The sequence below is a fragment of the Schistocerca piceifrons genome, chromosome 3, assembly GCF_021461385.2.
Source record: "Schistocerca piceifrons isolate TAMUIC-IGC-003096 chromosome 3, iqSchPice1.1, whole genome shotgun sequence".
In the NCBI taxonomy this organism is placed as follows: Eukaryota; Metazoa; Arthropoda; class Insecta; order Orthoptera; family Acrididae; genus Schistocerca; species Schistocerca piceifrons.
The window spans coordinates 428,195,363-428,221,721 of NC_060140.1; the positions used below are offsets into that span (position 1 = coordinate 428,195,363).

The 26,359-nt window shown below is 42.3% G+C and overlaps 1 protein-coding gene across 1 annotated transcript; it reads left to right on the forward strand.

Moving 5' to 3' along the window:
- The first annotated feature begins 1,588 nt into the window (after positions 1–1,588).
- Positions 1,589–11,233, forward strand: LOC124787977 (peritrophin-1-like). The gene is made up of 2 exons (XM_047254993.1): positions 1,589–1,629; positions 10,979–11,233. The coding sequence occupies exons 1-2, from the start codon at positions 1,623–1,625 to the stop codon at positions 11,200–11,202; spliced, it is 231 nt and encodes a 76-aa protein (XP_047110949.1). The 5' UTR covers positions 1,589–1,622; the 3' UTR covers positions 11,203–11,233.
- The last annotated feature ends 15,126 nt before the right edge of the window (positions 11,234–26,359 follow it).

A 26,359-nucleotide genomic window follows, 5' to 3' on the forward strand; every position in this document is an offset into this window, starting at 1 on the left:
GTCAATATTGCCTCACGTGTTCCAACATTCCTACGGAATCCAAACTGATCTTCCCCCAGGTCAGCTTCTACCAGTTTTTCCATTCATCTGTAAAGAATTCGTGTTAGTATTTTGTAGCTGTGGCTTATGAAACCGATAATTCGATAATTTTCATAACTGTCAACACATGCTTTCTTTGGGATTGGAATTATTATATTCTTCTTGAAGTCTGAGGGTATTTCGCCGGTCTCATACAGCCTGCTCACCGGATGGTAGAGTCTTGTTAGGCTTGGCTCTCCCAAGGCTGTCAGTAGTCCTAATGGAATGCTGACTTCTCACGGGCCCTTGTTTCGACTTTGGTCTTTCAGTGCTCTGTCAAACTCTTCACGCAGTATCGTATGTCCTGTTTCATCTTCAACTACATTCTCTTCCATTTCTGTAATATTATCCTCAAAACCCTTTATATACACCTTCCACCTTTCTCCTTTCCCTTCTTTGCAGATAACACAGGAAATTTATGGCAAGAGAATACCGCTGCTAGTCAAAGGATGCTTAAAGCATACCGTTCCTCTAATACTAATACAATACGACACCAATGTACAGAAGAGAAGATCTATGACCTTTTTATTTCTGTCCTATTGCTGTCCATTACATTATTGTAATACTGAATATATAAGAAGATTTTGGGTGTTTCTGGTAAACTGCCTAATTACTGCTAGACTTTGAAAGAGGTTTCTCTTTCTTGGATAATTACTCCCAGTTTACTGCATGACTCAGTGACAAGCGGCTCAGTATTGTCATTACCATTCAAGAAGCTTATTTTTTGAATTCCATGCCGATGCGGTTGCTCCCAAAGAAAGCATTTAGTGGTACATTTACTTTATGAAAGTTAACTGTATCCTATTACTCGGAAAACATTAACACATAAAGAGTATCAAGAATTTTTTGACTCACAGTGAACTACAATGAAACATGAGCGATAATTGAAATACAGCATGACATGTGGAACTTTAATCAACGGCAAAATAATGTATTTCAGGAAAGAACGGGGTTAATACGTTGGGATTTATTCGGGGGAAAGGAAAGAGGACGGAAATATTTTGAGGCACCGCGAACCGGGACGTATATTTAACGACGAATTGTAACAGTATAACTCATTATATTGGTGGTATCATGATTTCAATAGCACCATTGTATGACGACTGAGATTCATGAGAGATCCTGTTTAAGTAGTTTTTCTTTTCAACTTCCGTTTCAAAAATGCTACGAGAAATCAGTATGTGCTAATCACAGCTTAATAAATGAGAATATTTTTTTGAATCATGTACTCAAGTGATTAACAAAATCTACGAATAGTTGCTGTCAAACAACTGCTTCAGAAGCACTTCAGAACAAAAACCGGCATTTGCAAAAATCATGGCGTCATACTAATTGTTATCTTTGTCGGCACTTAAAAAGCAAAACCTTATAAAAGGGAACGCCCTTAACATACTTTATCGTGGCAGTCTTGTTTGACGTTGACATTGATATGACGCACATTATCCGCGCCAGTGAGTATATATAAAGCCTTGGTGGTAGACTGTTTTGCATCTTCTCCCTGTCTGAATCAAACGGACTGACCTCGTCGGTGTAATCCATTCGTCATGAAGGGTGAGTCAAAAATTCTCTTGTAAAATAAGTTGGAAAGGCTTTATTTTCTTGACGATTAAATCACGTAATTTACGAAATATGCAAATCTGGGATTCTCGATGCCAACAGCTCGCTGTCGTCTTTGGTTTCTTGTTTGACTGGAAGTTATATTAACCCACTCAGTGCTTTGGAGAGATGTTGTTCATGTATGTTTAAAGGAAGAGAAACCACTGTTCAGTTTATAGCTTCACAGTAACACTGTTCACACGTATGTGACCACAAGGTAGAATGCACTCTACTACCCACGATGTTTTTTCTACCGACGAAGGACAAAGAAGTTTTATTGATTGCACACCATGTTAATAGAAATCTAATACTAGGGGTATCATAACGAAGAGTTAATGCTGATAGATGTGAAGCTGTAAGATAACGGAACTAGTTACAGAAAACGTTTGCCACATAATTCCAAACATGTGGTTACAAGTCCCGACGACTACACTATGCTATAGCTACTGTGTTATGTAGAGTGAAGTGACAAAAGTCGTGGGATAGCGATATGCTCATACAGAACGCGAAAGAATCGCGCACACAGGCTCTAAATGTGGAGTGCATTGGCTGAGCAGTAATTCTACTCAGGTGACTCATGTGAAAAGGTTTTCGACCTGGTTACGGGGGAACGACGGGAGTTAACAGGCTTTGAATGCGGAATAGTATTTGGAGCTAGACGCATGAGACATTCTATTTAGGAATCAAATTTTCCGAGATCCACAGTGTGAAGAGAGTGCCGACAACACTACATTTCAGGCAATACCTCTCACCACGGGCAACGCAGTGGCCGACGGCTTTCATTTACTGACCGAGGGCAGCGGCGTTTGCGTAGTCTTGCATGACTCAGTGACAAGCGGCTCAGTATTGTCATTACCATTCAAGAAGCTTAGTTTTTGAATTCCATACCGATGCGGTTGCTCCCAAAGAAAGCATTTAGTGGTACAGTTACTTTATGAAAGTTAACTGTATCCTATTACTCGGAAAACATTAACACATAAAGAGTATCAAGAATTTTTTGACTCACAGTGAACTACAAGAAACACTGCGTGAAATAACCGCATAAATCAATGTGGAATATATGACGAACATATCCTTCAGGATAAAGCGCCGAAATTTGGTTACTGGGCTATGGAAGAAGACGATCGACGAGAGTGCCTACGCTAGCAGTACGACGTCGCCCGCAGCGCCTCTCCAGGGCTCGTGGCCATATCGGTAGGAGTCTAGACGCCTGGAAAACTGTGTCCTGGCCAGATAAATCCAGATTTCAGTTGGTATAAGCTGTCGGTAAGGTTAGAGTGTGACGCACACCATACGAAGCCATGGACCCAAGTTGTCAACAAGGCACTGTAAAAGCTGGGGGTGGCTCTATAACGAGGTGGTCTGTGATTCCATGGAATGGACTGAATCCTCTGGTCGAACTGAACCGATGATTAACGGCAATTGGTTGTATTTGGCTGCTTGGAGACAATTTGTTCCTTACCTTATTTAATTTTTATGGGTGACAATGCGTCATGTCAACTGGCAGCAATTGTTCGTGACTGGTTTGAAGCATATTGTGAACAATTGAAGCGAATGATTTGGTCACCCAGATCGCACGATATGAATCCCATCGATTATTTATGGGACTCAACAAGTCGTTGTAAGTCCCCTGCAGACTTCCTGCAGGGGACTTACAACGACTTGTTGAGTCCATGTTACTTCCAGATGCTGCACTACGCCGGGCAAAAGGAGCTGCGACAAGATACCAGGAGGTGTTACATTACTTTCGTTACCTCAGCGTCTTGTCTTTCTTATCACCAAAGAATGTGAAAAGTAAACTTTGCATTTAAGTGCCCATCTAATTCGACTCACTTTTGACCCGTGACCGTCCTCAACGAGAGAAACAATACTATTTGTTCAAGTTACACGCTGAAATAAACTGTTACGTACTAGTTAAAGCAGGTGTACCCGGTTTTGGATGCTATACTTTAACCGTCTCTAGGAGTAAGTTACGATTTCTCTCAAACACCTCCGGTACATCTCGTAAAGCTTCGCAAGACTGTACAAATCGCTGCACCAATTCTTCAACCATATAAAAGGGAGTGCTGTACACTTCTGATGCGACCCCAGACAGAAGAGTCTAGAGGATTCGGGTGGGAAGATCTCGGACACCTGGGTTCAGGTGTTGCTCGCCCTACGCGTCTAGGCCGCACTAGGGCGTTACACGTCGGCTTACATAGCAGCAAAATGTGCCAGTGCTTCATAATGCACCTAAAAAATTCCCCAACGGTGCACACGGGGCATGAGTGGCATTTGTGCCCATTTAGATGGGAATTTAATCGAAAAGCCTCCGTTTCGAATACATTTATAGTGTGATGTATCATATGGTAGCCTGTTGCTACTTGCACTCATTTGGAATTATTATGCTGATGGCATGTCTGCTGAAACGTCATGTTTACTGGAGCAATTTTGCTTCTATTATATTTCCACCTGTGTCAGTTTTTGGTGTTAACTGTGATACAAACAGTATACACTAGTCGAAATAGCAATACACGTGGCACAAGTTTAAACGGTTAGTGAACAGAAAGTACATAGAACCGTATACAGGGTAATCAACGTTGGTTGTGACAAAAAAATCATTGGGGAGCATGTAAAAACAATGATGATGGCAGTGAGAAAAACCAAACAAAAGGGAAAAGACAGAGTATCCTACTGTAAGTCATGGCAGCTGAATTGCTTTATTACTTAACACGCCCAAGCAATTCTATTATCAGTAGTTCTGATGTCAATGGGAGCGTGTATGAATGTGGTTTCAAACTTTACATGACCATCGTTGCATTAGTGTTCCTTCATTGAAGGAACTTGGTTCTTGGACAAATGTGACAACGGAAATATATTTCAATCTATTCTTTTGAAATCACGAATCATAAACGAGCATTCTCAAAGGTAATTTTCCAGTACATTTCTCGTGGAGAAATAGCGTTTATCACGGTGTAAGTGTATATGAACGTGAGTGTGGCCACTTATCGCGGGATAATTACATATTTTTATTTTTATAATTATATATTTTATGATTTTGGGTGGGGTGGCTTTAATATTGTGGGCCAGCATGAGACTTTTAATTTATACCACGATAACACTCGTACGGACATCGGCTGCGCCGAAGTACGTACGATATAATATTTTTTAAACACAACGAGCCTCACCGCCTTCTAATAAATAATTTGCGTGAGCGCTGCTATTTAAAAATTGAAAATATGCGTATTCTTACGCAAACTGTAACTATTAATATGGGTGTCAGGGGCTACTGCTTACTTATGCACCAAATGTCACAAAGATTAACTGAGATATTGCGGCGCTTATTGAGTGTAATGATTTTCAATATTTCTTGTTCATTATTTGCAAGGTAAAACTGGAGAGGATCTCATCTGCCGTTAGGCGGCCAAAATCAAACATACTGATCTCATTCAGTGCTGTGGATTTTAGTAAATGAAATTTATTACTACGCTCTTTTAACTTTGAAATTAATGAAAGATCAAAATTGAGAAGTCTCTCGCATTTACATGAAATTTTAATTAAGCAATATAGTCAGCGTAATGGCCGACTAAATCCTGCTAGGGGAGATGAGCTCCCTGCACTACGAAGTTCTGTTAAAATTTTGTTAATTATAATTACCGGTTGCAATCATGCGAGGTGACAACTAAGTCAGTAACACACACTTTCTGATAACAATTATAAGTATATTTTACTTACATTAAATATTAGCCAGCGCTAGAATGGCTGCCTACCTCTAGACGATACAAAAACAGGAGCGCTTTCAATAAAGCAATAGTCTCTGGTCATGTTCATTTTCAGTACACAGATAAAAAGAATGTTCTTCTATTTATATATCACATCCCAGTTTGTGATTTTTGGTGGTATTATTTAACTTTTTTAATCTTTCTTATACACCGCGCACACGTACGCAGTCTTGAAATAATTTATAATTCACAAGTCACAGAACAAAAAATTCCTTTCCCTTTCCCCAAATGTCCATTTATGTGACGTACCGTCACACGTTCCGTCTGAAAGTGCTTTCGAAATGGATTAAAAACAAATCTCGACCGCAATAAGCGGCCTACCATCTTGGTGTAAATGGTTTGAAGATGGTCGCATTCTGAGCAAAACTAGTAACCATTGTAAATAAATGATTTATTGCGGTCGAGACTCTTTTAATACGTTTCTAAATTCTTAAACGTATTTGTATTGCGTGTTAATCTTTGCTGACTGACTGTCATTCCGATTACGAGACGGGACAGGACAGAGGAGGTGCTGGACGGGAAGGTTGGCAGCCCTGCAGCCAAGCGACTAGCGCGAGGTTTGGTGTTCTCGTAAAGATAAGTTATTTTAGATTATAAAACACATAGATTAGTACTGATTACGTGGTAAATAAGTGTATTAGTGTGCCGTTTAAGTGTACCATTAAAGGTTTCATTTCTCATTACGTAATATAGCAGAAAACGCGAAAAGACCGTACAGTCGTATTTTCTGTTTACGTTCTGCTGCAGCAAATCTATAGAATTTCGTTTAGTTGTTCCTTGCTCTCTCCAGCAATTTAACTTAGCGTACCTCTTCATTATTTAACTAGCATTTCCGGAAAGTAGCGTAAAGTTTAACTTGTTGTTTCAGAAACTTTGCACTTTTGTTTTTGTTTACACACAGTTGCGTATAGGCCAAATTTGTGTAACCATATTTTCGTGTTTATCTGTAATTTAACTGACTTATTCTTAATAAATTATTACGTTTATCATGAGTGAAAAGTGCTTGACTTGCCGTAGAATTGTTAGGTCGGGGCTTTGGTGTGATGGGTGCTGTAGTTTTTTCCATGTGGGTGACTGTAGTGGCGTGGGAATAGGGGAAGTAAATGAGACTCATCAGTGGTTTTGTAGGATTTGTAGTAGAGATAGGAAGATACTGGAACAGGAGGGGAAAATTGCTGCCCTTCAGGCTGAGTTAGACAAGGCCAGGGGAGATCTTGACAGGTTAAGGAGGGAGAAGGGTAAAGAGAGGTGGGAAGTGGCAACAGGCAACAGGAGGAACAGGCCTAGAACTTTGTCTGACAGCTTTATGGTGAATGTGGAAAATAGATTTGACCTGTTGCTTCAGTTAGAAGCTGGTGAGCCTCAAGCAGTTACAGGTGTAGACAGGGCACAACAAACTTTCAGCAGCAAATTGAAAAGTAAGAATGTAGGGAAATCAGTAAAGAGAAAGAAAGTGTTGTTGTTAGGTAGTTCCCATGGAAGAGGTGTTGGCCAACTCTTGCAGGATGAACTAGGATCAGAATACCAGGTCACCAATTTTTTTAAACCTAGTGCTGGTCTGGAGCAGGTGACAGAGGATTTAGGATCACTTTGCAAAGATTTCACTAAGGAAGACACCGTGGTTATAGTGGGTGGGGCAGGTAACAGTATTGACAGAGATCCTGGGTACAGCATAGAGTGTGACCTGGCGAAGATTGCATCAGCATCGAGGCATACCAGTGTTGAGTTTGTATCTGTTCTTGGGCGCCATGACCGACCTCATTTGAACTCTTCTGTCAAGAGAGTTAATTTGGAGCTGGAACGGCTGCTCATGTCGGGTGCGGGGTCACACATTGGTGTGGTTCATGTTGATTCTGTCAGTAGGTGGGATTATACTAGGCATGGCCTTCACCTCAACAGGAAGGGGAAGGGTAAATTGGCTGGGAAAATAGCAGGAAAGTTAAAGGGGGGAGGCACTGTCATGAGTGGTAAAATACCAGTGGTTATAGGGTTCAGAAAAGACCCTTTTTTAGGGTAGGGAGGACAGAAAGAAAACAAATTTTAAGAGAGGTTAGAACTGAGACAAACCTTCAGTTTGAGAAAGAAATCAAAAAACATAATTCCAGCTTATTACATCAACATAAACAGCCATTGGTTAAGAATTTTCAACTGTCAGCAGATATTTTAACTCCATCCAATTTTAAGTCAGTCAATGTGAAATGTCAGCTATCTTTATTGCATCAAAATATTCGAGGACTGAGAAATAAAATTAATGAATTAACTATCTGCATAGATGAATTAGAGTCTTCAAACCCAGCTGACATAATCTGCCTCTCTGAACATCATGTGACCACTGGTATAGAACTTTTAAGTGTTACAGGGTTTAGGTTAGCATCTCACTATTGTAGATCAGAAATGGAGAAAGGAGGAGTTGCCACATTCATCAGGAACTGTCATAAATTTAAGAACATAGACATTCATAAATTTTGCCTAGAACAGCATATGGAAGCATGTGCAACAGAATTAGATTTTCACAAAAAATCTTTCATAATATTAAGTGTATATCGAGCACCTGCAGGTAACTTTAATCTGTTTGTAAACCACCTTGAAGCTGTACTGGCCCATTTAACAACCAAAAACAAAGAAATAGTGGTTGCTGGTGATTTCAATGTAGATTTCCTTAAAGACTCTCCCAATAAGAACCTATTTGAGTTAGTAACACTATCATTCAACTTAATTCCCACAGTAAAGTTCCCCACTAGGATAACCACTTGCTCACAAACAGCCATTGATAATATCTTTATAGAAAAGTCAAATGAACAAAATTATATTACAAAACCAATAGTCAATGGCCTCTCAGACCATGACATGCAGTTCCTTCTGTTAAATGTTAATACTGAACAGGATATAAAATCTGTTAAATCTGAGCTCAAGAGGGTAATCAGTAAGCCAAAAATTGATTATTTTAGGACACTCCTCAGAGACATTCACTGGACTGGTGTTTACAGTGCTCATGGCATGAATGAAAAATATAACATTTTTGCTAATAAAGTGCTTACCTTATTTGAACACTGCTTTCCCCCAAAACTTACCAAGGTTAGAGCAAAGTATACAAAGAAGCCATGGATTACTCGAGGAATAGGGGTATCTTGTAAAACAAAAAGAAAACTGTATCTGTCAATCCGAAACATTTCCAATGTTGATGCTATAGCACATTATAAGAAATACTGCAAAATATTAAAGACTGTAATACGGATGTCAAAGCAAATATATTACAAGGAAAAGATAGTCATATCAGATAACAAAATAAAGACAATATGGGATATAGTGAAGGAGGAGACCGGTAGAACCAGACATGAAGAGGAACAAATAGCATTAAGAGTAAATGATGCATTGGTGACAGATGTGTATAGTGTTGCAGAACTTTTTAACAAACATTTTATAACTGTTACTGAAAAGATGGGGTTGTCAGGTTCGGTAGATGCTGCTATGGATTACCTTAGACCAGACATTTCAAGTAACTTCCATAATATGAATTTGACCCTCACTACCCCAACAGAAATAATGTCCATCATAAAATCTTTAAAATCAAAAACATCTAGTGGGTATGATGAAATATCAACAAAGTTAATTAAAGAATGTGATTCTGAGCTAAGTAACATATTAAGCTATCTGTGTAACCAGTCGTTTATCAGTGGAATATTTCCCGAATGGCTGAAATATGCTGAAGTTAAGCCACTGTTTAAGAAGGGAGATAAAGAAATAGCATCAAATTTCCGTCCAATTTCACTGTTGCCAGCATTCTCAAAAATTTTCGAAAAAGTAATGTACAGTCGTCTTTATAACCATCTTATCTCAAATAACATACTGTCAAAGTCACAGTTTGGATTTCTAAAAGGTTCTGATATTGAGAAGGCTATCTACACTTACAGTGAAAATGTACTTAATTCATTAGACAAAAAATTGCAGGCAACTGGTATATTTTGTGATCTGTCAAAGGCATTTGACTGTGTAAATCACAATATCCTTTTAAGTAAACTAGAATATTATAGTGTAACAGGAAATGCTGCAAAATGGTTCAAATCTTATATCTCTGGCAGGAAACAAAGGGTGTTATTAGGAAAGAGACATGTATCAAGCTATCAGGCATCATCCAACTGGGAACTAATTACATGTGGGGTCCCACAAGGTTCCATTTTGGGGCCCTTACTTTTTCTTGTGTATATCAATGACCTTTCATCAGTAACATTACCAGATGCCAAGTTTGTTTTGTTTGCTGATGATACAAACATTGCAATAAATAGCAAATCAAGTGTAGTCTTAGAAAGATCAGCCAATAAAATATTTGTAGACATTAATCACTGGTTCCTAGCCAATTCTTTGTCACTAAACTTTGAAAAAACACACTACATGCAGTTCAGAACTTGTAAGGGGTGTCCCAAGAGTATATGTCTAACATATGATGACAAGAAGATAGAAGAAGTGGACGGTGTTAAATTCTTGGGATTACAGCTTGATAATAAATTCAACTGGGAGGAGCACACCACAGAACTGCTGAAGCGTCTTAACAAATCTCTGTTTGCAATGCGAATTTTGTCAGACATAGGGGATATAAAAATGAAAAAGCTGGCATACTATGCTTACTTTCATTCCATAATGTCATATGGGATTATTTTCTGGGGTAATTCATCAAGCCAAGCTAAAGTTTTCCGGGCACAAAAACGTGCAGTAAGAATTATATGTGGTGTGAACTCAAGAACATCCTGCAGAAGCCTGTTTAGGGAACTAGGGATACTAACTACAGCTTCCCAATATATTTATTCCTTAATGAAATTTGTCATTAAAAATATATCACTTTTTCAAACCAACAGCTCAATTCATGGAATCAATACTAGAAATAAGAATAATCTTCACAAGGATTTAAAGTCACTTAGTCTTGTACAAAAAGCTGTGCATTATTCAGGAACACACATTTTCAATAACCTGCCAGCAGCCATAAAAAGCTTAACAACCAATGAAATTCAGTTTAAGAGAAGCCTAAAGGATTTATTGGTGGCCAACTCCTTCTACTCCATTGATGAATTTCTGAGGAAAACCAACTGATTTGTATATAACTACAACATAACTTCTGCACAATTTCAGTGCAGTAATGTGTTCACTGAAAATTTGTGTGTGTGTGTGTGTGTGTGTGTGTGTGTGTGTGTGTGTGTGTGTAAGTATAATCTAACTTCTGCACCATTTCAGTGCAGTAATGTGTTCATTGTAAATAAGTATTACAGTAGTTGTATTACATGTTTCTTACCTTATAAATAAATATAAAACTTTTTTATTTTAAATTCAGTGCAATAGTATTTGTAAAATGACTCTTAGTGTTCATTAAAAAATGACGATCATTCCACTTGGGACCTGTGGAATGGTACATTAGCTTATTTGTTTTAGTTTAAATATTTGTCATGTATTGTTGTTTTTCTGACATGTTCCACATCCTGGAGGACCTCCTCACTACGGATCAATTGGAATGAAAGTAAATCTAATCTAATCTAATCTTACTCTTACTGTTCCAGTGCTGGCTTCTCTTCTGGCTGTGTGCGTGCTGGCAGCCGTGGTGTCGGCGGCCCCCACCTGCCCGCAGTACGACGGCTCCACGCCCGTCTTCTTCCCTGACGAGAACGACAGCAGCAGCTTCTACGAGTGCAGCAACGGCAGGTCCGTCCACATGGCCTGCCCCACTGGCACCGTCTGGAACTCCAACATCAACACCTGCGACTGGTCCCAGTCCAGGAAGTAGAAGGCACCGGACGATCCGCTGTCTCTCATTCGACATTACTTGGCATGATGATGAAAATGTGCTCCAATAACTTTCACAATATTCTATAATGTAACAGTTGGTTTTGAATAAACAGCAACGACAAAATTATTTTTTAACAGCATTAAAGAAGGATTTTGCAAAATTCTATACAACATGGTACCCTAAAACATCAAACATTTAATGATATTGTACTGACGGCAGGCAAAGGGCCGACTGTGCTGCTGTATTCGTAATATTTGTTACTACGCTGTATACATATTACTAAAGCTCTGCCTCGAAACCCGGAGTTTGATACCAGCTGCGGTGTAGGAGCAACAAACATGTTTCGCATAAGAACTGAACGAATTTAAAATTGAAATGCTGCTATAATCTACTCATTGAGAAGTATAATTTTAGGTTAAAGGTTTAATACCATAAGAAAAATATTGCCATAAGAAACTGTGTGTTTGTCTAAGGGCCCGTAACTGACGGCTCCCAAATACCCTGGCTTGGTTCATCCAGTAATTGAGCGAGTTCCAACAAATATGCCGCACAATTTCAAACTTTTAACCAACTTATTCTCTTTGACACCACCCTCTCCCTTCCTCCCAACAAAATGATGAATCTACAAGTTTATCCCTTGCTATATTTCAGCTGTTGATGCAGTCAACTTTTAACATCAGGCATGACGTACAAATTTATTACCTCTTCATTACCAACGCTATACGTGACACAATTTTCAGACAATATCCCCGGGAGTAGACCACATTCCATTAGAACTACTGGCAGCCTTGGGAGAGCCAGTCCTGACAAAACTCTACCATCTGGTGAGCAAGATGTATGAGACATGCGAAATACCCTCAGACTTCAAGAAGAATATAATAATTCCAATCCCAAAGAAAGCAGGCGTTGACAGATTACCGAACTATCAGTTTAATAAGTTACGGCTGCAAAATACTAACACGAATTCTTTACAGACGAATGGAAAAACTGGTAGAAGCCGACCTTGGGGAAGATCAGTTTGGATTCCATAGAAATATGGGGACACGTGAGGCAATAGTGACCCTACGACTTATTTTAGAAGCTAGATTAAGAAAAGGCAAACCTACGTTTCTAGCATTTGTAGACTTAGAGAAAGCTTTTGACAATGTTGACTGGAATACTCTCTTTCAAATTCTGAAGGTGGCAGGAGTAAAATACAGGGAGCGAAAGGCTATTTACAATTTGTACAGAAACCAGATGGCAGTTATAAGAGTCGAGGGACATGAAAGGGAAGCAATGGTTGGGAAGGGAGTGAGACAGGGTTGTAGCCTCTCCCCGATGTTATTCAATCTGTATATTGAGCAAGCAGTAAAGGAAACAAAAGAAAAATTCGGACTAGGTATTAAAATCCATGGAGAAGAAATAAAAACTTTGAGGTTCGTCGATGACATTGTAATTCTGTCAGAGACAGCAAAGGACTTGGAAGAGCAGTTGAACGGAATGGACAGTGTCTTAAAAGGAGGATATAAGATGAACATCAACAAAAGCAAAACGAGGACAATGGAATGTAGTCGAATTAAGTCGGGTGACGCTGAGGGAATTAGATTAGGAAATGAGACACTTAAAGCAGTAAAGGAGTTTTGCTATTTGGGGAGTAAAATAACTGATGATGGTCGAAGTAGAGAGGATATAAAATGTAGACTGGCAATGGCAAGGAAAGCGTTTCTGAAGAAGAGAAATTTGGTAACATCGGGTATAGATTTAAGTGTCAGGAAGTCGTTTCTGAAGGTATATGTAAGGAGTGTAGCCATGTATGGACGTGAAACATGGACGATAACTAGTTTGGACAAGAAGAGAATAGAAACTTTCGAAATGTGGTGCTACAGAAGAATGCTGAAGATTAGATGGGTAGATCACATAACTAATGAGGAGGTACTGAATAGGATTGGGGAGAAGAGGAGTTTGTGGCACAACTTGATCAGAAGAAGGGATCGGTTGGTAGGACATGTTCTGAGGCATTAAGGGATCACAAATTTTGTATTGAAGGGCAGCTTGGAGGGTAAAAATCGTAGAGGGAGGCCAAGAGATGAATACACTAAGCAGATTCAGAAGGATGTAGGTTGTAGTAGGTACTGTGAGATGAAGAAGCTTGCACAGGATAGAGTAGCGTGGAGAGCTGCATCAAACCAGTCTCTGGACTGAAGACCACAACAACAACAGCATCCACATATACCACTGAATCTACTTGCTAAATTAAATCATAGTTTAGGAGATATGACATCAGAAACATTTAGATGCCTGAAAAATTATATTTGCTGAAAATGGCTTGTAGTTTATCTTCAAAATCATGCATTATGTTTTAATTTATTGTTTCTTTATTACTAATTCTATGCACAACATATTTTGCTTACAGTGTCTACATATACTACTAAATGTACCTGCGAAGTTTTATCATCGTACGGCTCATAGTTTAGGACACATGATATAAACATTGAGGTGCGTGAGAAACTGGATTTTACTTTGAATGGAGAGCATATTCCCAGACTATATTTATCCAGTGTTTCATAACGACAGCATTTAGCTACTTCCAACAAACTTCAAACATAATTTTAAATCTTTCCTACACTTTTTCTGCCTTACACGCTTAAAAGCAAATATTTAAGACATTTTTAAAGTGATCAGACGTTTGAAGTTATTTTATACATAGGAGGTCGATTCGTTAAATATTCTGGGATATACTGGCGTAAAGCTCAAGCAACAATCTTTTACTTTCTGATTTAATACATGTTAATGTTCACATTTAAATATTTTATATAAATGGTCGAAGAATTCACCAAGTTGTCGATTGTCCAGCTTAGTGTATTTTTAATTGTATTACGCAACTTTGGCGTTGCAGCGTTGGTAAACCGCTTCGTATTTTCAGAGGTCGATCTTTGCGTATCGTTATGTGTCTTGTTTCCATATCTTATAGAGTTTACACCTTTCGCATTAGGTTGGAGACTGGATTGTAGCATCAAGGGGAGTGTATCTGCATTCTTTTGTAACAAAATAACAAAAAAGGGTTCTGTAATATGTAGATTGGAATTGTATTTGTGCCCCCCCCCCCCCCTCGCGGCCCCCCTCCCTTACTTAAAATGTAGTGCTGGGGATTTCTTGCAACAGCTAAAGCCGAACCAATGATTTTCATAATATTGTTCTATTATAGTATAAAAAAGAATTTAATGTATCGGTCTTATTGTGTGACAGTGTTAGAAAACATCTCAGAAGGAGATGTAGAGGGACGCACAGATAGAAATTTATAGTACGGAAGCAAATCCACTACATTTGTACTTGGTTGCTAAGCCAACAGGTTGGCTGTTGTAATTGGCCATGTACAGCATCCGTGCAACATCCTCACTATATTGCAAGTGTCAATCGCGATCACAATAGTGTTCTATGTAGTTGTGAGTGCATTTCGTCGGAGCAAAGTGAATTCGAACGTGGACAAATTATTTGTGTTCGTATGGTGGTGCTGTCGCAACCAGGGGATCGGAGTGTTTATTGATTCAAGAGGCACCATATGGAAGATTTATACTGCATTGGTCAATGAACAGGACTGTGACAAAAAAAAAAAGACAACAGCTGCATAGTCGCAGCCGAACTGAATGTAGCGTTCAAAAACACTGTCAAAACCAAAACGAACTCCATAAACAGACAATCTCAGGTCGAGCTGGAATCCCAAAAGGAATCACCAGCGATGCAAATTCCCATAACAGAAACGTGGTCACGTAGCCATAAAATCTGGACTATAGAGAAATATAAAAATGCAATTTGGTCAGATGAGTCTCAATACACGCTCCAAATTCTGGCCAAGTTTACGTCCAAAGTGTGAAACATGGCGGTGCTTGGGTGGTGATTTGGGCAGCCATATCGTGGTATTCCATTGACCCCGTTGTTACTAAGCTATCATTACTTGCAAGAATTATGTGGGCATTTTGATTAATCATGTCCATGCCATGATACATTGGTTGTTCCCCGGTGGTGATGTTGATGGCGTTTGGTTTGTGGGGCGCTCAACTGCGCGGTCATCAGTGCCCGTACAAAGTCCCGATTTTTTCACAGTCCAATTTTTTTTTCACAGTCCAATCTAGCCACTGCCACGGATGATGAAGATGATGAAGAAATGATGAAGATAACACAAACACCCAGTCGCTGGGCAGAGAAAATCCCCAACCCGGCCAGGAATCGAATTCCGGACCCAGTGATGCAGAGGTAGCAACGCTAGCCACTCGACCACGAGCTGCGGACTTCCCCGCTCGCATCGTCCAGGACTGGTTTCGCGAGCACGAGGAGGAATTGTCGCATCTTCTATGGCCGTCACAGTCATAAGATATCAATATGATTGTGTCTTTGTAGTGAGCTTTGGATAGAGGGTGTATGATCGCTATCCACCTCCATCATCGTTAGCTGCACCTGCCACTATTGCAGGAAGAATGGTTTAAGATTTCCTTGAAACCCTTACAGTAGGTGTATTTATCCATTCCGAGACGACTTGAAGCTGTTTTCAATGCCAACGATTTTCCTGCACCCTATTAGGTACAGTAATGTGTTGCGCTCTTTGTTGTTTCCAAATTTTTGTCCAACCGCTGTACATCATGCTAACCACGCGGAGCCTCGGGAGGTCACTTGTTAGTAAGAAATTCAGACTTTTAAAAGAAAGAGAAAAAACAAGTGAAAACTAAAGCAAGTATTACAATTCTCTAAGCACGTCCGACGTTACCTGACTGACAACATTCCAGGACAATGGACTGGAAGAGGAAGATCGGAAGATGAGCTTCATCGCAGGTGGCCTCCCGGGTTTCCAGACCTCACACGTTGTGACTTATATCAGTGGGGTGTGTAGAAGACCACATTTTTATTTTCCCTAAGCCTGACACTCTTGAACGTCTGCGACTTTGCCTTATTGAAGATGTGAATTCTATAACGAGGGACCAGCTGCTTAGTTTGTGGCAGGAAATGAGCCGCCGTTTTGATGTTGTGTTACACATGGTACTCAAACTGAATGCATATAAAATTTGAACCTTTCTCTGTCCAAGCATGCTGGAATCGTGTTTCTATCTTTTGTTGTCTGGAAGCAATAAATGTCTGAAATGTGTTACTTCGTTTTGAATAGCCCTGTATGTTCGTACCTGCTCCCCGTTCTTAACATTATGATCTGTTGTTCTTAGGGCTATGGCTGACAGACAACATCCGTGATGCCAACAATGTAGAGGAATAGAAATGGCTTTACTATACCTGTTAACACTTTCTGTGGTTCGCAGCCATAATCAAGGTTTAAATAAATACTCGTAAGGTAGAAGGGAAGATACTTCTGTTGTGTTCGAATCCGCTGACGTACCTGCGTATACACTGGTGCGTAAAACTTAAGGACGAAAGCACGATGAAAGTTGGACGTACACAGAAAGAACTGCTACAACACAGTACAGAACGTAACTGCTCAGCACTTACTATGTACCTACATGTTTAGTTTGACGTTGATACTACATCAGAATATTTTATGATCTGAAGATGGCAGTAGCCGAAACCGGTCATAGTGAAATGTAAGAAAAAAATAATATGTGCCCAAGACAGACCTGTCTTCAATTGATAAATTTGAGAGTACGTCCATGCACCGTTATACTTCCCTACACCATACAACTGGAGCACAAAAACGATCATTTCTGATATTGGTGGACGTACCCTTATATTGCGAGAGGTGGGAACACATAATGCACCCATGCATGTTGTCTAAAGGGTGAAAGAGAATTATGTGTGTAGAAGTATAAACACTCTAATGAAAATATGTTTTTTATGACATCTAAGAATGTAACAGCGGCATGTACGAGTTTCGTGACGCTAGGAGTGTGATAATCGGTAATTAAATGCAATACTGATATTTAGAACCGGGAATGATGAAGCTACTTTAAATGCTACCATTATTTCTTTGGAAATTCCACAAGCGATTTTCTTTGTCACCCTTCCCCAGTCCGAACTTGTGCTGACGGTAAGTATGTCATCTAGGAGACGTTAATCCTTACTGTTCACTCCTATCGCATCAGCAGTCTACACAGGTTCACTTTATTTCCTAGTGATATGAAAAGTGTTTTCAACGGTGAAGAAATCTTTTACATCTAATATTCTGCAAGATGACGAAAAATCAACGTATGATGCTTAATATATACGTACCCTGAAAGCAACGCCATCATGTACAGCCACGACTCAAACTGTGTGCGATGGGCTACATAATGCTCAACTTCACTGCCGACGTATATGGTGAGGTCCATCTTTGCGACCACGACACCATGCAGCGCGATACAGATGGGCTCAACAACATGCCGAATGGACCGCTCAGGATTGATATGAGGTTCTCTTCACCGATAAGTGTCGCATATGCCTTCAACCAGACAATTGTCGGAGACGTGTTTGGAGGCAACGCAGTCAGACTGAACGGCTTAGACACACTGTCCAACGAGTGCAGCAAGTTGAAGGTTCCCTGCCGTTTTGAGGTGGCATTATGTGGGGCCGACGTACGCCGCCGGTGGTCATGGAAGGCGCCGTAACAGCTATACGATACGTGAATGCCATACTCCGACCGATAATGCAACCATATCGGTAACTTATTGGCGATGCATTCGTCTTCATAGACGACAATTCGCGCCTCCATCTTGCACATCTTGTGAATGACTTCCTTCAGGATAACGGACCGAGTGAGGTGGCGCAGTTGCTAGCACACTGGACTCGCATTCGGGAGGACGACGGTTCAATCCCGCGTCCGGTCATTCTGATTTAAGTTTTCCGTGATTTCCCTAAATCGCCCCAGGTAAATGAAGGGATGGTTCCTTTGAAAGGGCACGGCATACTTCCTTCCCCGTCCTCCCCTAATCCGATGAGACCGATGACCTCCCTGTCTGGTCACCTTCCCCAAACAACCCAATCCAACTCAGGATAACGACATTGTTCGTCTAGAGTGGGCAGCATATCCTGCAGACATGAACACTATCGAACATGCCTGGGATAGGCTGAAAAGGGTTGTTTATGGATGACGAGACCCACTAACCACTCTGAGGAAACTACGCCGAATCGCCGTTGAGGAGTGGGACAATCTGGACCAACAGTGCCGTGATGAACTTGTGGATAGTATGCCACGACGAATGCAGGCATGCTTCAATGCAAGAGGACGTGCTACTGCGTATTAGGGGTACCGGTGTGTACAGCAGTCTGGACCACCAACTCTGAAGGTGTCGCTGTATGGTGGTACAACATGCAATGTGTGGTTTTCATGCAAATAAAAAGGGCGGAAAGGATGTTTATGTTGATCTCTACCCCAGTTTTCTGTACAGGTTCCGGAAATCTCCAAACCGAAGTGATGCAAAACTTTTTTTTGATGTGTGTATATTCGGCTCTTTGTCTGCCGTCAGCGCCTTTTTTAGTATCATCAAATGTATATCAAGTCTTTAGGATACCATGTTGTATAGGCAATATCCTTGTTTAATGCTGTTAATGATTAATTTTGCCGTTGCTGTTTATTCAAAATCAACTGTTACGTTTTAGAACATTGTGAAACTTATTGGAACAAGTTTTTATCATCATGCCAAGTACTGTCGAATGAGAGACAGCCGATCATCCGGTGCCTTCTACTTCCTGGACTGGGGCCAGTCGCAGGTGTTGATGTTGGAGTTCCAGACGGTACCAGTGGGGCAGGCCATGTGGACGGACCTGCCGTTGCTGCACTCGTAGAAGCTGCTGCTGTCGTTCTCGTCAGGGAAGAAGACGGGCGTGGAGCCGTCGTACTGCGGGCAGGTGGGGGCCGCCGACACCACGGCTGCCAGCACGCACACAGCCAGAAGAGAAGCCAGCACTGTAACAGTTAGAGTAATAGTGTGTAGACTGTCGTCACCATAGGGAACGCGTTCTTGGAGTGATAATCAGTGAGCAAAGATTTAGGCATTTAGGCACACGATTCTGCGGCAATACGTTTAAAAGTCTTATTTGTGTTACACTTTGTGATTCACAAATTGATTGAAAAATATTTCCACACTGTCATTTATCCAAGAGCCACGTTGTTTTAATGAAGGAACATTAAATGCAATGGTAGTCGTACAAAGATTAGAATCAAGTTCGTATGCCTAAATTTACGAGCTCCCATCGAAACCAGAAATACTGACTATGGATTTTCTTGGGGATGCTAAGTAACGAACCTTTTTAAGATTTCCAGGAAGCTATACGATCTTCTTTTTGTTCGGTGTTTCTCCCTGCCCACTACGTTGCTACCACTGGTTCGTCAACGATTTTCCTATCACGACCAACGTTAATTACCCTACATACGGGAAGTTGTGTGTACCATCTGTCCACGAATCGTCTAAACTTGTGCCATATGTATTCCTGCTTCAACTAATATATACAGGTTGTATCATTGTAACATCAAAAAGTGAGACGGAGGAAAGTATGCGATAACAGAAGCAGAATCGCTCTAGTAAACACGATGTGTAAGCAGACATGCCCCCTGCAAGATAACTGCGAATTTGTGGTCACGAGTAGCCACTGACTTCACCATTATGTGTCATACTACAAACATATGTGAAAAATGAGGCCCTTATCTGACTGGGTAAAAAAGTCACCCTTGATCCGTACGCGGCTTCGGCGATGTGTTGGACGCATGATGAGGCACCGGCAAATTATTTTGCTGATGGAAGTCGATTTATAACGCCTTATATGGCCCAAGGTGGATAGGGCGAAAGGCTCCTGAAAACACGTCTCCGAGATTTCCCGATTCGAATACTCTCGATTTTTCTGTCTGGGGTCACATCAGAAGCGAAGTGTACCGCACTCACATTTTCATGATGGAGAACTGGAGCAGCGAGGTTTAGAGTCTCGGAAAACTTATGAGGTGATCCGAAGGTATTTCAAAGAAATTGCACCTCGCTGCACGAGATGGGTGCATATTGCCTCCAAAATACACTCCTGGAAATTGAAATAAGAACACCGTGAATTCATTGTCCCAGGAAGGGGAAACTTTATTGACACATTCCTGGGGTCAGATACATCACATGATCACACTGACAGAACCACAGGCACATAGACACAGGCAACAGAGCATGCACAATGTCGGCACTGGTACAGTGTATATCCACCTTTCGCAGCAATGCAGGCTGCTATTCTCCCATGGAGACGATCGTAGAGATGCTGGATGTAGTCCTGTGGAACGGCTTGCCATGCCATTTCACCCTGGCGCCTCAGTTGGACCAGCGTTCGTGCTGGACGTGCAGACCGCGTGAGACGACGCTTCATCCAGTCCCAAACATGCTCAATGGGGGACAGATCCGGAGATCTTGCTGGCCAGGGTAGTTGACTTACACCTTCTAGAGCACGTTGGGTGGCACGGGATACATGCGGACGTGCATTGTCCTGTTGGAACAGCAAGTTCCCTTGCCGGTCTAGGAATGGTAGAACGATGGGTTCGATGACGGTTTGGATGTACCGTGCACTATTCAGTGTCCCCTTGACGATCACCAGTGGTGTACGGCCAGTGTAGGAGATCGCTCCCCACACCATGATGCCGGGTGTTGGCCCTGTGTGCCTCGGTCGTATGCAGTCCTGATTGTGGCGCTCACCTGGACGGCGCCAAACACGCATACGACCATCATTGGCACCAAGGCAGAAGCGACTCTCATCGTTGAAGACGACACGTCTCCATTCGTCCCTCCATTCACGCCTGTCGCGACACCACTGGAGGCGGGCTGCACGATGTTGGGACGTGAGCGGAAGACGGCCTTATGGTGTGCGGGACCGTAGCCCAGCTTCATGGAGACGGTTGCGAATGGTCCTCGCCGATACCCCAGGAGCAACAGTGTCCCTAATTTGCTGGGAAGTGGCGGTGCGGTCCCCTACGGCGCTGCGTAGGATCCTACGGTCTTGGCGTGCATCCGTGCGTCGCTGCGGTCCGGTCCCAGGTCGACGGGCACGTGCAGCTTCCGCCGACCACTGGCGACAACATCGATGTACTGTGGAGACCTCACGCCCCACGTGTTGAGCAATTCGGCGGTACGTCCACCCGGCCTCCCGCATGCCCACTATACGCCCTCGCTCAAAGTCCGTCAACTGCACATACGGTTCACGTCCACACTGTCGCGGCATGCTACCAGTGTTAAAGACTGCGATGGAGCTCCGTATGCCACGGCAAACTGGCTGACACTGACGGCGGCGGTGCACAAATGCTGCGCAGCTAGCGCCATTCGACGGCCAACACCGCGGTTCCTGGTGTGTCCGCTGTGCCGTGCGTGTGATCATTGCTTGTACAGCCCTCTCGCAGTGTCCGGAGCAAGTATGGTGGGTCTGACACACCGGTGTCAATGTGTTCTTTTTTCCATTTCCAGGAGTGTATGTAACGTGACCATGTAAAATTTTTTCTCTTGCTGTCCGCCTTCGTAGCGCAGCGGTAGCGGTACCACCTACCACGCAAGGTGGCCAGGGTTCGAGTCCCGGTAGGGGACTGGGTCTTGTGTGTCCTTCATCATCATTGACACACACGTCGTCGAAGTGGCCAACTAAAAAGACTTGCAATATGGCGGTAGAATCACGAAGGGGATATCCCGGCCAATAAATGCCATACGATCAAATCATTTCATTTCTATTGCTGGGGACGATCACGTGTACAGTATGAGTCGAATTAGATGGGGACTTGATAGCTAACAAGGACAATATATCATACTGTAGTCAGTGGCAACTCGTAATCACACGTTCGCAGTTACATCGCAAATGTTTTCTTTAATGATATGTGTTTCGTCAGCGTGCACTTTCGCCTCTGCCAGTATTAACTCTTTACCGTGATACGCACTGTATTATGTTTCTAATTAAATAGTATGGTTCATCTGCGGAGAAACCTTCGTGGATAGTATGGTGCTATTACATACATCATAACTGCGTTCTGTTCGAAGCAATGCGACCACCGCTTACTACTGTGAAGCTCTTAACTGAACGGCGGTTTCTCTTTGTTTAAACGCAGATGAACGACACCTTCTAAAACCACTGTGTACGATTAAGGTAACCATCGAACAACAAGCCAAAGATGACAGCAAGTGGTTTTCTTCGAGGAACCCTCATGAGTTACAAGTTTCAGTCGTCAAGAGAATTAGTCTTTTCAATTTGTGTTACAAGATCATTTTGACTTACCCTTCATGACGAATAGTTTACAGCGACGTGGGCAGTCCGTACGTTTCAAACAATCAGAAAATGCAAAACAGTATATCAATGAGGGTTTATATACACAATGGCGCGGATAAACTGCTCCATATCAATACGGACGTCAAATGGGATCGCCGTGCTAAAGTACGTTAAGGGCGTTTCCTTTTACAAGGTTTATATGTTAAGAGCCAATAAAGATTAAAATTTGTTTGACGTCACGACCTTTCTGAACTGGGTTAAAATTTAATTCATCAAGTGGAGACAGGTTAAGCTATCATCTACGGTAATGCTACAGTACTATAATGCGGGAATTTTATTGTGTACAAGGAATATTGACATGTACCTGCAAACTATCCGAAAATTAATTACATAACTTGATATATCGATGTGGTAAATAAAACCATATGAATGCCCCTCATACGAAGGCTGTCGTGGCATTGACTCCTTGTCGATAAGAGCAACAAAGTGTTGTGGGGTGTATCCGTATCGGAAAACTCCAGGTATGCGTTAGTCTGATCAATAGGTAGTATGTAATGAGTTGTAAAATAGAGTTGCTCTTTTACCAGAATGTTGTTGTGTATTAGTGTACAGAACTCTTCTATTCTGGGTACGTATTTTGGTATCGTCCATACATACACAAACAACCTTTCAGCAAACGGAAGTCTACTACTGTACACGTGCAATGGTTCAGCAAGTAGAAATAGCTACAAGCTAGTGCCCTCTGAACTGAAAAGTATCAACATCGTGGAATACCAACGGATTAGCTGTTATGCCAACATCTGTATATTAACTAAACAAGTTCTGTAGTACCTCAAATGATAAATGGTGGAAGGTCTCACTCAGTCTGGACGCTTGAGATGGAGAAGCGTGTGCTGATTTTAGTAGTAGAGGTCGGTGGTGAATGATCTCTACAGAGGATTGTGGTAATGGGCTGCTAGCGGTCAGGAAGGCTTGCAATTCACTACCCTAGCCATGACTGTAGCAGTGTGGTCGATAGCTACAACGTAGGTGCCCAACTTCCTACCACAGAAACAGCATTTACATATAATATCTTTTACGTATGTCGACATGATTGGATCAGTAAGCGAGCTCTTGTCACGGCCAGCGGGAAGCTTCGCCCTGAGCAGCAGCCAGGCAAAGCCCCATTGTCAGCACTCAAGCGGTGTGGCTGTCGTAGGCCGCAAAATATGGCGATGGGCGGCAGCTGGGGTAGGCAGCCGCGCTGACTAATACGAACGCACATCTCGGTGTGGGACTCAGCAGGCATGCAGAATGAAACGGTGGAACCCAGCGCGGACGGGTGGATGGCGGCGGCTCGCAGTGGTGATGGCTATTATGGCTGAGCAGCTAGGTGGTTAGGTATGAACTATCTATTCCTGGGATAGGCAGCCAGTAGCGAATGGAAGTTAGCCAGTAGATGATCCGCTGGCAGGAAGACATAAAGTAAGTAGCGTTTAGACTCTGCACGGACAGCAGACGCGCAGCTGGTAGAGACAGCGTTTCTCAGAGACAACTTGTTGACCCATTTCTAGTCGTTGACTGGTGTAGGTCTCCTATCGTAACTAGCTGCTGGCAGTAACTGATTCTGTCTATGTAGAATAGCACAACGGTCAAATGGTTGAAATGGCTCTGAGCACTATGGGACTAAACATCTGAGGTCATCAGTCCCCTAGAACTTAGAACTACTTAAACCTAACTAACCTAAGGACATCACACACATCCATGCCCGAGGCAGGATTCGAACCTGCGACCGTAGAGGTCGCGCGGTTCCAGACTGAAGCGCCTAGAACCGCTCGGCCGCACTGGCCGGCGCACAACGGTCATTCAATAAGTGAAGCAACATATTGTTTTTCTGAAAGCAGATTAGTTTTATTCTAGATTCCAATACACCATATTATTACCCATTCTTTTGGCTATAGAACTTTATTTTTCAGCATAATCTTTGTTCAACTCCACAGCCTTACCCCACCTTACTGGGTACTTTCGCATGGTACCACTCTACTGGTCGACTTCGGCGCCGTCTTGCTGCATCAATAACCTCGCCATTATCCAGGTATTGCTTCGTAACGCCAGCAACTCCACGCAGATGGCCCTTCGTCGCTTTTTATGGTCTTCTGTTGGATGACAAGGAACCAGAAGGGACACACACCTTTGAGTACCCCAACTGGTGGACGAGTGTGTTAGCACTACCAACAGAGACATACAGCTGAGCAGCGAGGTGTTTAACTGTCATCAGTCAATTACCTCGAACAAAAGTGTCCGCACATTCCAACATTACAGAAGTTACAGCTGTGTGCGGCCGGCTGGCTCCCGCGTCATCAGACAGGTTTGAGGGACCTTGCTGTGATGATGATGTACGCCTCGCTCAACGACTCACAGTGTTTTTGTTTACTGCCAGGTCTCAATAGTTACTCTGCAAGCACATATTAATAACTTCGAAACTATGGTTTTCCGTCAATATGTTCTATGACAGTCATATGGTTGGAACAAACCTGTCATAAATATCATTTCGAAGGTTACCTATAGCACCGCAATCTATCGAAACCTCATGAAACTGTAGGGGAAAAGGTGAGAGTAGTTGAGGGTGTCCCACAACAAATTCCATGTTTTTCCAATCGAAGCTTGCCAAGGAAAAAATGTGTTACCCAACATACTGAACACCCCTTGTATCTATAAGAACTTGATACGCCATTGTTTATGGAATGGTAGCACCTCTCTTTTCTAAGATGTAACAGATCCTAGGTGCAGTTCATGGCTATTGGGTAACCCTGACGTCACTGACCTAGCCTTTAATCTGCATCAGCAATATCACAACCATGGCTTACCATGTATGTGTAGTAATTTCGCTTTTCAAGAGTGGTTCCCCATGGTGTCAGCACAATTCGTGTACAGAGTATTACGCAAAAATACCTCACCGGCCCCTGAACTGAGGTTTCTTCGTCATTATGCGATGGTGTATACTGATAAGTTGTTTACCTTGTTTATCTGCTGGGAAAGTTGAAACCGTGGTGCAATATGCCTCCCTCTTCGGCTAAAATACACACACACACACACACACACACATATACAGGGTTAGTCACCTAACGTTACCGCTGGATATATTGCGTAAACCACATCAATTACTGACGAACCGATTCCACAGACGTGAGGAGAGGGGCTAGTGTAATTGTTTAATACAAACAATACAAAAATGCACGGAAGTATGTTTTTTAACACAAACCTACGTTTTTTAAAATGGAACCACGTTAGTTTTTTTAGCACATCTGAACATATAAACAAATACGTAATCAGTCCCGTTTGTTGCATAGTAAAATGTTAGTTACATCCGGAGATATTGTAACCTAAAGTTGACGCTTGAAACCTCCGACGTTCAGTTGCGTGTTGTAACAAACAAGTGGCACGGTCGGCGAGCAGTATCTGCAGGGACATGTTTACGATGGCGACCGTGTTTACGAGTGTGACTGTAGTGCACTGTTGTGGCTTGGTCTAGCTGTCGCAGTGTCCGCATGTAGCGCTTGCTGCTGTTGTTATTCTGCATTCGTCTCCGCACGCAGACCAACTGTAGTACACCGTGTTACCAGACGTCTGTGATAGTGTAGTGTTGTAGGAACTGTGACCATGGTGTATTCTGACTCTGAGAAGGCGGAGATGATACTCATCTATGGCGAGTGTCGACGAAATGCAGCTTAAGCCTGCAGGGTGTATGCAGAACGGTACCCGGACAGAGGGCATCCAACGTGCCGCACATTGCAAAACATCTACCGCCAACTGTATGCAACAGGTATGGTCGTAGCACGCAAACGGGTCCGTAACAGGCCCGTCACAGGAGAAGCGGGTGCAGTTGGTGTGTTAGCTGCTGTTGCCATGAACCCACACATGAGTACACGGGACATTGCGAGAGTCGGTGGACTGAGTCAAAGCAGTGTCATGCGCATACTGCATAGTCACCGCTTACATCCGTTACATGTGTCGCTAC